The sequence below is a fragment of the Choristoneura fumiferana genome, chromosome 11 (genome assembly GCF_025370935.1).
Source record: "Choristoneura fumiferana chromosome 11, NRCan_CFum_1, whole genome shotgun sequence".
Taxonomy (NCBI): domain Eukaryota; kingdom Metazoa; phylum Arthropoda; class Insecta; order Lepidoptera; family Tortricidae; genus Choristoneura; species Choristoneura fumiferana.
In genome coordinates this window covers 10,626,021-10,639,746 of record NC_133482.1, presented here as the reverse complement: position 1 = coordinate 10,639,746, position 13,726 = coordinate 10,626,021, and the positions used below count along the sequence as shown (strand labels likewise).

Sequence of the window (13,726 nt, the reverse complement as noted above, 5' to 3'; positions counted from 1 at the left end):
AGGTTAGGTTAGGTTAGGTTAGGTTTAGGTTAGGTTGGTTAGGTTTAGGTTAGGTTAGGGTTTTTTTTTTTTTTTGTTAAGGGTAAATGAGAGGCAGCGACAGTTGCCTGTGACTGTTTGAATTTACTCCAACAGTCGCCGCGTCCCATTTTTACAGTGGTTCCACAGACCAGGGGTCCGTGCTCTATTTTACAAAAGTGGTTTACGATCAGGCGCGAACCGGAAAAAATCCTCATGGACACTGGGAATGGAGGGCCCAGTAGTGCCGGATTTTTTACCGACTAAAAACCGGTTCGCGCCCTGGATTTCTGTGGTTGTCGCCCGAACAACTCTAAGCCTGATTCTAGAAATGAGAATCAGGCATATAGCGATTCGGATGGCAACCTCAAAAACTTTTTGGCTATTTTCATGCGTGGGGGGGGAGCTTATACTACCGCGCGGTCTTACCTCAGCCAGCGCTGGAAGGCCGGGAGAGAACATGCATTCTCCCGTTTAGACTCCGCGGGTGCTAAGGTCGATCTCCCTGTTGTTTTTCCCAGTGGTTACTTCCTTGACCGACCCTCGCCTTCTAACTAATCTAACTTAATTCTATTGTCTCTATACATCTATTCTATGATCTAAGATCGCCCAGCTCGATGCCCGACGCATGCATGACTTATGACTAAGGGCTGCCTTTCTTTTGCCCTGCGATGGAAGAGTGGGTCGGAGATCTTTTTGTTGACCGCTTATGTGGCTGTGAGTGCCATCTTTTAGGTGGGTTACCCTTGATGCGCGATTTTTTGCATCTTCGGTCTTTTTTGCGCTTGTCTCCTAGCGCTGCCCTTCTTTTCGGTTCTGCTTCCATCGCTTAGTCCTGCTGCTAATACAATTAGGGTGGGATGAGGAGTGCTTTCCGGACGGCTGGACGCTCCAGTGCCGGCGGAAGTACCCGTGGGGTCACAACAGATCCTTACCCCAGCCAGTGCTGAAAGGCCAGGAGAAAACTATGTCTCAATCCCCGTTTAGGCTTCCATTGCGGCTTCCATAGGCCTCCGCCGGCTTCGCGGATGCGTCCCCCATCCGAAACGCACCTGTCATATGGGCGGGAGATGCATGCGTCAGGGATACCTGTTATTATTTGCTGCGGCGATGTACAGAGACAACTCAGTGCATGCAAAAAAATAGCCTCAGTTGTCGCGACTTGTTTTAATTTGGGTTTGTCTATTTGGTGTGGGACTTGAACAAATAATTTAGAGTTAAGGAAGAGCGTCGTCTCTGAGACTCTCGGGGGAAAAGATGTCATGTGTGTGCTTGTGTGTGTGTGTGCGTGTGTGTGTATGTTGTGTCTTTACTTATGTGCGTTTGCACGCGTGCCGAGACTACTTTCTCAAGGAAAGTCTCGTGGGATCCTATTCTTGGCTGATCCAAGCAACTGACCCAGACCGCTGTCTTGAGTGACNTAAATTTATTATGCCGCAAAGTAGTAGAAAATGCTTAGTTTCAAATAGTTAAGGTTATAAGATAATTTATGTTGTGTAATTTCGTTAGAATAACGAAGTCAAGTAGATAATATGAATAATCAGTCGTCACATCTGTCTGCTTCCTCGCCGAATAACGTCGCACCTAGGAAAATACCCGAGCACAAGGGGACCCTTTAGAATAAGACCTTTAGGTCGTATGGGGAATCCTAATCGATTAGAAAATCTAGGCCTCCCAGCACACCTCAATAGCCTAGTCCCACACATAGATCGTTAGAAGGCCCCTGCCCCGATCATGTGCCCAACAAAAGCCTTAGGAACAATCCTAACCCCTAAAAATAAATACCTTCTTCCAAACCATCACACTAAGTACATTTCAAAAATTAGATTCATTCGTCGTCTTTAACGTGAAGGGGGGGGAATACTATCTCTTGTCGGCCGCCCACCTCGGTTTCGTCAGCTCCTTGGAGGCCGTCACGAGGCTCGTCCGGACAAGAGCTTTACACGTCACCGTCTCTGAATCGAGCCGTAGACGACGTGTATATTAACCCAAGTGTATATAATGATTCATAATTATGATAATAAGTAAATAAATAAATAAAAACACGCATCCAATTATTCTTATTCAATAAACTTAATTCATTAAACGCGGCTCTGCTTTTGACTTTATGTCAAACACGCCGAAAAACGAAAACAACCAACGAATAACCAAATAAAAACTATGCCTAGCACCTTAGGAAACCTGTACTGAAGGAATTGTGAAATATCCAACCGTCCGCTTCTACTAACTATAATTTATATCTTAATCATTCAAAAAATACTACAAAATAAATTGATCACCTATTTCCTATAAATATAGCTACAAATCTAGAACTACTGTTCAATCGCTCGCCCCTACTATTTGTATAACAAAAGTACCTTAATCAATTAAGTAAATTAAATATTGCGTTATAATTAATTAAGTTTTGGTTACAAGTGAGTAATTGGTTAATTTTAGATTCAATAGTTTCAATAAAGTACCTAAAACTAAATAATAATAATAAAAAAAAGTCAACTCGGATTTCAGTTTATAACACTAATAATAATTGTCTCAAAAAATTATATCTAAAACTTAGCTGCCGATAAAATTATCGTCCCGATTAACGTCGAGTCTCAGCTACTGCGAGATCGAGATATCTCGACCTGCCTCACGAACAAAGAGTCTAGTCCACAAACCACACTTAATATTAAACACTACACTATACACAATTGATTATAAGTCCACGTATTCATACGATCGAAATCGGGATTCGCTCTCGTATATTTTATTGTTTTATTTTATTAAACGAATAAACAAATACACTAACTTTTATACTATGAATTAATTTTAACACATCTGTAAGTAAGAACACCGTAGCGTCTCGCGTCCCGAAATTCACTCACTTCCAAACCTCCTTCCATAACAAAGCTCTCCTTGCCCTATCCCTTCTATCAAACCTATAATAAAAAAAACCATGCATTCGAATTTCGAGAACGTTCCACAAACTCCCATAAATCTATAACTTTATTAGTCTACTTGAGCAAAAATTAACACGGCCGGTCTCACGCACTACTCGAACGCATAAATCGTTGACACTTGAAAACAAATTCTAGGACCTCTTAGAACACTTGTAGGCGATGTAATAAATTTAAGTTCCTTATGATGTTCGAATTTTTTAATTCGTCAACAACGCAAATAAATATATTATTATATTATATAGGAACCTAATATATAGATACATAATATTGTTACCAAGCTTCTATAAGCGTTGGTTACAGAACGCCCCTAAGATGACAAAGTATTTTGCATTTGAAGAATGTAAAATATTGAGGAATCTTGAATAGGATTACGCAAAATACTTAATGTATTCATACACGCTTGATTGTTTATTTTTACGTATATATTTAATAGTGACACAGTAATATCTATCTGAACACAATCTCTGCATACATACAAATTAACTTGGATATTTATGACCTTTAAGTCTTCTTAATAACCAAGGACATACATACATACTTGATACCTTCAACAATGACATACATACATACCGAAATTAGTCAAACCAATGACATACATACATACATACCAAAATCATTCGAAACAACGACATACATACATACTTTGGTCTCTCAGAACTCACGACAACTCAAATATCTACTGTGGTATAAGTTCTGTTGTTCCCTTTCCGATTGAAAAAATAATGGAGCTAACCTTGTGTCCTTGTAAAAATCACAAAAGTTCTGGGTCAACTATCTACCTTTTCCGTCTGACATCCAGCCTCCATTATTTCATCGCTAACCTTATACTGTAACTTACGACCCCAAAGCAGTTAGAAAAATTTCAAAATCATCATCATCCTTCCAGTTTCCTAGGAAAAACCTCGAGCCTTTGTAGTATTGGTATAAGGACTGCCGAAATAATTTCTTGAATTAAATTAACTTCAGAACAAGTAAATCCTCTAGCCTTTTTGCCCCGCAGACTATCATCATCACCAATATCAGTATTACTTTTAAACTTCGAAATTGTACTTATTAAAGTCTAGCACTTAATCAATAATACAACGTGGCGTAACTTTGAAAAAAAAAATTATACCAACTTTATATTCGCCTGCCTAAAGTAAGTACGCCCCGTATTCTATCGATTCTAATGATACGATTTTCATTTATCCTATAATCATAAACTAAATCCTGGGCCTTTGTAATGATACAACAAAATGTACACGGGAATCGAACCCGTACTTAGGATTTTGTATGTTTAATTAGTATTTACACACGTGGCTATCTACAACAACAAAAGATTACATACGGGAATCGAACCCGTAGTTAAGATTTTATCTACCTAATACAGACACGTGATTAGGATAGCTTACAATGACAACAAATATACACGGGAATCGAACCCGCAAATGAGATTGATCGACAAACTAACCTCCACCCTAATCAAAAGTAGGCATTTAACTAACTGGGCAGAACTGTACGTGCTACTAAAATTAGCTTAAATACAAACTTCCAAAAAAAAAACAAATTGCAGTATTCGAACCCACAGACAGTATAAAACTACAGTTACACACGAACTTAATTGTAATGCTATTGTTAACTTAAATTAGTGTCTACTAAACCCTTTTCTCATAAACACAACGAAATTATCGCAGGGATCGAACCTGCGTGTTTAAGATTATTAAAGTGATCTTAAAGATTACCCATTTACATATTAGTCTAACAGTTATTCCCTAAAGACATGCCAATATGTCGTGGCACATTCATATGGGTTAATATGGGATTCAAACCCACAACCAAGCAGAACTATGCTTACAACTATCACACCAAATGGTAGAGTAGTTTAAAATTCTTATACGAAATCTTATAAGTAGATATTTCCTAATACAAAAAAAACTTATAAGGAAAACTAACATGTAGTAACCCGAATTCTTTAAATAAGTATTTGAACTAAAATAATTCAAATTTTATTGACTTATATCCTGGTCACGGCACCAATATGTAACATTATTACCCAGGCCTTATTAGAAATGAATAAAAGCACTGGAGTAAATAACGCACGTAATTAAAGCTACCTAATACCTCAATAATTGGCCAAAAGTTATGTGATCGTCTAGTTTTAATTATTAAGGACCCTCTGATACGTTGTGTAAATTTAACTTATGCCGCAAAGTAAGAAAATGCTTAGTTTCAAATAGTTAAGGTTATAAGATAATTTATGTTGTGTAATTTCGTTAGAATAACGAAGTCAAGTAGATAATATGAATAATCAGTCGTCACATCTGTCTGCTTCCTCGCCGAATAACGTCGCACCTAGGAAAAATACCCGAGCACAAGGGGACCCTTTAGAATAAGACCTTTAGGTCGTATGGGGAATCCTAATCGATTAGAAAATCTAGGCCTCCCAGCACACCTCAATAGCCTAGTCCCACACATAGATCGTTAGAAGGCCCCTGCCCCGATCATGTGCCCAACAAAGCCTTAGGAACAATCCTAACCCCTAAAAATAAATTACCTTCTTCCAAACCATCACACTAAGTACATTTCAAAAATTAGATTCATTCGTCGTCTTTAACGTGAAGGGGGGGGGATACTATCTCTTGTCGGCCGCCCACCTCGGTTTCGTCAGCTCCTTGGAGGCCGTCACCGAGGCTCGTCCGGACAAGAGCTTTACACGTCACCGTCTCTGAATCGAGCCGTAGACGACGTGTATATTAACCAAGTGTATATAATGATTCATAATTATGATAATATAAGTAAATAAATAAAACATAAAAAAACACGCATCCAATTATTCTTATTCAATAAACTTAATTCATTAAACGCGGCTCTGCTTTTGACTTTATGTCAAACACGCCGAAAAACGAAAACAACCAAACGAATAACCAAATAAAACTATGCCTAGCACCTTAGGAAACCTGTACTGAAGGAATTGTGAAATATTCAACCGTCCGCTTCTACTAACTATAATTTATATCTTAATCATTCAAAAAAATACTACAAAATAAATTGATCACCTATTTCCTATAAATATAGCTACAAATCTAGAACTACTGTTCAATCGCTCGCCCCTACTATTTGTATAACAAAAGTACCTTAATCAATTAAGTAAATTAAATATTGCGTTATAATTAATTAAGTTTTGGTTACAAGTGAGTAATTGGTTAATTTTAGATTCAATAGTTTCAATAAAGTACCTAAAACTAAATAATAATAATAAAAAAAGTCAACTCGGATTTCAGTTTATAACACTAATAATAATTGTCTCAAAAAATTATATCTAAAACTTAGCTGCCGATAATATTATCGTCCCGATTAACGTCGAGTCTCAGCTACTGCGAGATCGAGATATCTCGACCTGCCTCACGAACAAAGAGTCTAGTCCACAAACCACACTTAATATTAAACACTACACTATACCAATTTGATTATAAGTCCACGTATTCATACATCGAAATCGGGATTCGCTCTCGTATATTTTAAAAGTTTTATTTTATTAAACGAATAAACAAATCCACTAACTTTTATACTATGACATTACTTTTAACACATCTGTTTGTACCAATCAGTGTAGCGTCTCGCGTCCCGAAATTCACTCCTTCCAAACCCCTTCCATAACAAAGCGTCTCCTTGCCCTATCCCTTCTATCAAACTATAATAAAAAAAAAACATGCATTCGAATTTCGAGAACGTTCCACAAACTCCCATAAATCTATAACTTTATTAGTCTACTTGAGCAAAAATTAACACGGCCGGTCTCACGCACTACTCGAACGCATAAATCGTTGACACTTTAAAACAAAATTCTAGGACCTCTTAGAACACTTGTAGGCGATGTAATAAATTTAAGTTCTTTATGATGTTCGAATTTTTTAATTCGTCAACAACGCAAATAAATATATTATTATATTATATAGGAACCTAATCTATAGATACATAATATTGTTACCAAGCTTAAGGTATTTGCAGATGTGATTCCTTTCTATCCATGCTTTACGTCTGAAGTCTGACTCACCGCAATTCTGCCAACACAAACAACGAGAAATAAATCACTTTAAGGTTACTTACCATTCGACAGTTCTCAGGTACAAACACTTAAAAAAATGTTTGCTATTGTTGCGTGTTCCAAATACAAAAACTGTATGATTTGTTTTTTTTTTAATTCGGTGAAGTCTGCGGTTGGCGCGGCGCCGCTCGCGGAATGCCTGCCATTTCCGGACGATATCCGGCCCTCGGCGCTCCGCCTTGTGGCTTTAGATAACTCTATCTAAATTTCAAGGGGACAAAAACTATCTGCTCTCAAGACTGATTTTATAATCAGATCTATTTGAACTATCACTAACCTACATTAAAAAGTTTTCCCATTTTCTTGGCATCTCCTAGCTTTTGATGTATGTACTCCTAATGAATTGGAATCGTTGCTTAACTCTCTTATCGTTTAATGACGCGTAAGCGTAAAGCCTATTTGTGTCATATAATGATATACTCTACTAACAACAAGACGTAAAATCATTTTGCATTTCGTCAGCCACTCAAACTTTCTGCCACCATTCGATATGAAGTGAAATTTTCTCAGTGTAGCTCGCTGATTCATTGCTAGTTCATTATGAATCATTCAACGTAATCGAGTTTTTGAATCGAGCCGGCCGATTGTAAATACTGCCGTAGTGACCCGCGATAGAGCCGCGAGCGCGAGCGGCGCGGCGCGAGCGAAGTGACTCACGCGGGTTTTCCGAGAAAACACACTGGAGCAGTTTTCATGAACTCGAAGGTCGTTCAAGTAACTGCCTCCTGGTAACTGCTAGCGGCCAATTTTCTTTTGTAAATGACTCATTTCGGTGAAATCATTTCCTAAAACTAATGATCGAGACTGCTCTTTGTATCAAATAATTTTTCCGAGTCGTTTCAAATTTCATGGTAAAACTTAATAATGTCGCGACAGGGGAAAGTTTGGAAATTAAAGAGGGGTGATATATGGTAGCGAAAAGTGCAAGGGCATTGACTGCAGCCAGAGCCAGAGCGACGGTAGTAGCATAGTAAGTGGCGGTCTCCACTCGCGCTACGTTCATTGCTGTTTTGTCTTAAAATCTAGCTTTGGTCGCATTTGGTCCTGCGTTAATGGTAAGGGTGCATGGTTTACTGTCGAGTAATAAAGGTGAGGTGAAGGGCTGTTGGCGCGCTGCCAGGCGTCGATTCGTTTTATTATTCGTACAGTGGCGGTCAATGTCGCGCCAGCTAGTCGTGCGGCGCCTCCATTACACGCATGTGCTCTCAGTTTCTTCGTAATCTTATTTTAAAATCAAAATAGATTTTCGCATCACAGCTTTTGTTAAAACATACTCATGTTCGCGGCCTGTTTGTTTCTCTCTGTCATACGAGACGAGTATAAAATGAAACAAAATAACTCTTTAAACGTTACAGTAAAGATAAATACGTTCGCGAGCCTTGTAACATATACAAAGGCGGCTTTAAAAACCAAACGATATGTTAAGTTAATGAACGGAAACCTTGACGTTTTACCTATGAAGCAAACTTTAGCAGTTTTGTAAATAGAGCGCAAAAGGTTTACACCATTAAAGGAAAACCAATTGCTGTAATTTAATAAAACAGTTGTTTATTTAATTGTAACTTCGATCTCTTCGTGGAATACAAACCTGACGTCCCGTAGGCTATTAGTGCGAGTAATTAGCGCGGCGTTAATGAGCCTCAGCCCGTCGGCCAGATACGGAAGGCCACCCAACGCCCACACCGCCACTGGACCAACAACCACTCTAACTTGCTATCATAATCGTCTGGGAGTATTTTATGGCGCCCTTAGCAACTTGAATGTGCTCTCTATCCTCCTTCGTATTGAGGTCGGTTTGCCACCGACACGTGGTCGCTCGTAAAGGCATGGGAAGAATTTTACACTACTGCTGCGTTCCAAGTAACCATTAAAAGCACTTACAAACGCCTACAGACGTCGTCGTTACCATATTTGAAGTCGTTTTAGAATATTCACACCTTTAGTAGATCTAAGAGGACCGATATTTACATGCTCGTCTAAAGAGCTGTTTGGTTCTTTTATGAATGGTACCTATTAGTCAAACTTACTATTATTTTAATTATGAATTTGTCGCATGTTTGTTATAATTTACATTAGCAAGTATGAGTTGTTTTTGGTAATAAGATCCGTAAAGGCTAAGATATTGTTTGGTGGTTGCCGCTCGCGGGTGGCCACGCCGGCCTCACCTGTCGCCCGCGCGTATTGCTGATGCGACTCACGTCTCGTGTCAAAAACTGCGCAATTTATTTCAAATAACGACGTGGTCATAAATACTCTGTTCTCACTCCACGAGGCGTTGACTACCATACTAATTTTACATCTGTTTTGACCCGTCAAGGGTTAAGGACCCTTCGTGGAGTCAAAGTTTTCGTTTTGTAGAATCGCTCGCTGCTGCTGCTCGCGTTGACACTTTATTTCATTAATCGCTCTAACAGTTATTAAGTCATTAACTGGATATATTTTGACATAAGGTTTTAGAGAATATCCCTGATGTCATAGGCTATCTTCAATTTAATTTGATGGAAGCTGCTAATTATTGGTTGCTTTTTAGGGCTCCGTACCTCGAAAAGAAAAAACAGAACCCATAATTATAGGATCACTTTGTTGTCCGTCCGTCCGTCCGTTTGTTAAGACCCTTTTTCTCAGGAACGCGTGGAGGTATCAAGCTGAAATTTACCTATATCAAATACTCAGGCCTACTGTCCCTTGGAGCTGTGAAAAAATCAAACTTCTAAGCCAACGCAATCAAAAGATACTGCCGTTTATGTCGCAAATTTTCGAAACTCGCACGGGATTTAAACCCTACAGGGTACTTCCCGTGAACTCAGAATCTTGCAATTTGGTACGAAGCAACGTCTTATTGCACAGATAAAGGAAAAATTGCGAAAACGTAAATTTTTAGTTACATCATATAATAAAAATATTTATACGGAATACGGAACTCTCGGTGCGCGAGTCCGACTCGCACTTGGCCGGTTTTTTCTCTGTGGACTAATTCCACTGTTGCCCGCAGTTTCGTGACGTAGCGAATTCCTTGAAACGCTGCGTAAACGATATAAATAAATAGGGAAACTATAGTGCTTATCGGACAACGTTCCAGGAAATATCAGGTGCCAAAATATAGTATAGATAATTATTGATGTCGCAATTTAAAAGGAAAACTACCTACCTATATTATTTTATATTGTTTTGCTGAAAGTGACAGCAAAAAAATTGGCACTTATTTATTTTTAAAGGGATGTCGATATAAGACGATTATTATTCCAATTTTAAAACATAAAGCCCAGCTTTTAGGACTGCAGGAAAAATCGTGCACATTGCATTATACTGCGGCGCTTCGCAATGTACTGCAACTTGCATGATTTTCTTGCAGGTCTAAACTGGGCTTTACAGTCTTGAAAAGTTCATGTCGTTCGACAAGTTTTACAACCACCATATTACATGTTAACCTGCACATGAAATTCCGCGAAATCGACACGTGTGTATATCTATTTATGTGTTTGTTCACAATCCAATAGATAACCCGTAGGCTTTGTTTGTACGTGGGCGCGCACACGTGCGGATAACGGACCGACGCCGGCCTTATCTAACTCGTACAACCAACACCAATTGCTAAATTGTTACTGTATCAAGTTATTATTCCTTCGAAAGGATTTGCGCAAGTTGCAAGCAAGTTTCGGACACGTGCACAGGATTTTTATTGTGACATTAATTACACTGCAGTCACAGCCTAATTTGTATCGATATTGCCAAACATGATTAAATATTCGACTACCTAGTTGCAGTTCTTCGTCGCTTACTGTTAAATTAATCATCTATTAACTTAACATACATTTATTGCTTGAATTATGTAGTTTACTCTAACATTATAATTATAGTGAAAGAAAGAAAAGTAATAGAAAATTATCACGAAACCGAAAAGCATTGCCCTTCGCGCAAGTCTCGAGTACATCGTTCATACGTCACAACTAGATATAGAGGTGATCTCACAGGCGGTTCGATAACCAGCGTTCAGCCGTAATGGGCGGGTAATGAGCCGGCGACTTCAGGACCGAAACTATGCAAAACACACAACGAGGCCGTGAAACTAGTCTAGCATTTATGCTGATGAGATGAGCGATAACTTACCGAATAATCACAGATCACAACTTGTTCTCAAAAAAAACTTGTATTACCAGACATTACTTTTACTGTTTTTAATGTCATATTCATTGCAGTCGTGTTAGTTATGTTCCTTGCTTTGTAACTAGAACACCTGTCACATATTTACTGTTAACAAGCACTTCTGCGAATAAACTTTACGCGAACTCAATCGTAAGGATAATTTTAAGGTTTACGCAATCGATGAATTTGGTCTATTCTGCACTAAGTAATTACGAAATGGTAATGCAAGTACGTTACACAAAGTTGTTTGCTAGGTATGCACCGTAACCAATTAACGCACGTGGTGGTCGGCCGGAGCAGTTGAGACGAATTTCATTTAAGCAATTGATGTAATTGACCGGCCAAATGCCTTCCGGAGCATGCTTTGTCTCCTGTGAAAAGCAGGATACGTATTCGTAATAAAGTTTTAAACGACAATTCTGTTATCCAAATTTGGTTTAGCTACTAGAAATTTATAGTTGATTATTTTAGCGATTATTTTTGTAGACCGTATATGGTCGGTCATAGTAGTCTTCGCCCACTGTTCACGTAATACGGCCTTGCGGCAAGGTCCGACCGAACCTCCCGCCCGACCCACTCACGACACCGAAGAACCTCAACGTGAATCAGAACTAGAGTTGGAATAGACCTCACCTTCTCCTTATCTGTAGTGATAACACAAATGCGTGAAGTTGTTCCTTGAGTTGTTCAAACTTTCATCGTTTTACTCGAGTAGGTATTATGTTTGTTTATTGATACCGTTTCGCTTTCTGGGTCAGCAGCCAGTGTAGCCAATTTTTGACGGAGGAAATGAGGTGTTACAGCGACGCGTCGAGTTCGCCTCGCGGCTCCAGGCGCACATCGCTCTTTCAGCCGCAGCCGCTCATTACCTCTGATAACTAGTAGCCGCTACATGCAATGCGAAATGACGCGAAATATTTCCGGAGTTAGAGGAGTGCTCTATAAATAAATGATTCTACGTCGGTCGTGGGCGAAGATTTCGGGCTTGGTCGGCGTGCGGCGTGCGGCGATCAGTAGCGCGCGATCAGCCGCGGCCGCCGCCGTCCGCGCGCGCAACGAACGAACGACCCGCACTCCCGCGCCACGACACGCGCATCGACAACAAACTACCGAGCACCAAAACCCAACCGACGAGCACCTCGCGAGATCACGACCTGATTAATCAATCAGTGCATCGACGGATCGAGCTCAGTAGTTAATACTTGCGAGGGCGGATTATAACGAACAAATCGACTAACAAACTCGAACCGCACGAAGGTGTCGCGTCGCAAAAAGCGCAACACAATAGAGTAAGCTTCTAATTATAACGTGGCTTGAGCACTCGAGATGCAGAACATCGATCCGCTGGAGTTTGCCAACATCCTGGCCACCGAGCTGTGGTGCCAACAGGTATAGGTACCCGCCAACCCTTAACTCCCATAAGCCAGTTGATTCATTCACATTTCAATAGGTGTCATGAGAATGAGAATCTTCTACTCGGCTAAATGTGATGATTTGTATAAGTAATAGTTATTAAACAATGGGTACTGGCTTCCTCGTAACAGGTGGCCGCGTCCTCGTTAGCGAGATTAGCGCATAGTTATGTCCGATATTGAAACACTGAATATTCTAATTTTATTCCTGAAAAGCATGTAAACAATTAATCTTCTAGCACAGCCCGCTGCGAGTAATAAAAGATACCTCTTTAGACGGTTTAGTGGAATAACGATTGTTTTGTTTATCATACCTTGAGATCTGGCAGAGCGATTTATGGGTTGCCTTTCAACATGTAGTTAATGAATCTTACGATGTACTTAAGTCAGTTATTATTTACGGAATGTGGACTTCTATGAAGCTCAGATTTTCTCGGTTTATGTACATAGAACAATGAAAACGAAATCATTATAAACGAAGCAAGTTTCATCAAGGTTATCAATCCACGTGGAACAATGTAAACACAAATTAAAAATATTGGAATTTTGTTTAAGTTGAGCATTGTTGTTTGTTGCAATAACGCAATGTAGAATGTGGTGATATTGGAATGTGGAAGCAACTGCAGCCGCACATAATAAATAAACATTGCATAATGATTTTACTAAAATGAACGTCAGACAGTTGCAATTACTTTTACTACAGATAAATATATAGATTTTTGTAGTGTTTATATTTCATAATGTATTGAAATAAAGTTTTCATTTGGTATTTCATCATGTGGTACAATAAGTTTTCGTAGTTAATATAGGTAGAACTTGCTTGAACTATCCTCAAAAACTAAAATTTTACATCAACTAGTCGACTAACGAATCGATTAACGGAGTTTATAGCAAATGCACAACAAAATATCATAAAAACCTGCCCTTATGTCTTCCTTATTCATTTTAAAGTAAATATTGCCAAAACTATACACTATGGAAACTCACAATATAAATGCTCGTTCTGCAAATTTACGTCACAGTTTTTCTAAAAAATTCAATACTAATACAAGCTGTTTTGCTGACTCTACCTTTTCTTGCCTGTGCTTGCATTGTCATCCGAACTATAAATATATCTGTACCAAACGAATTTG

The 13,726-nt window shown here is 39.1% G+C and overlaps 1 protein-coding gene across 4 annotated transcripts in view; it reads left to right on the top strand.

Annotated features, from left to right (window-relative positions):
* The window catches only part of kay (transcription factor kayak), an 85,122-nt gene that overhangs the window by 65,579 nt on the left and 5,817 nt on the right, over positions 1-13,726 (top strand). Inside the window, exon 1 of one of the 4 annotated variants that reach the window (XM_074094532.1) lies at positions 12,187-12,570. The exons of the other annotated variants lie outside the window; for them this stretch is intronic. Coding sequence (XP_073950633.1) covers positions 12,508-12,570 — 63 coding nt within the window. The 5' untranslated portion in view covers positions 12,187-12,507. Of the gene's footprint in view, positions 1-12,186; positions 12,571-13,726 lie in introns of those variants that run through there. 4 annotated transcript variants of the gene reach the window in all.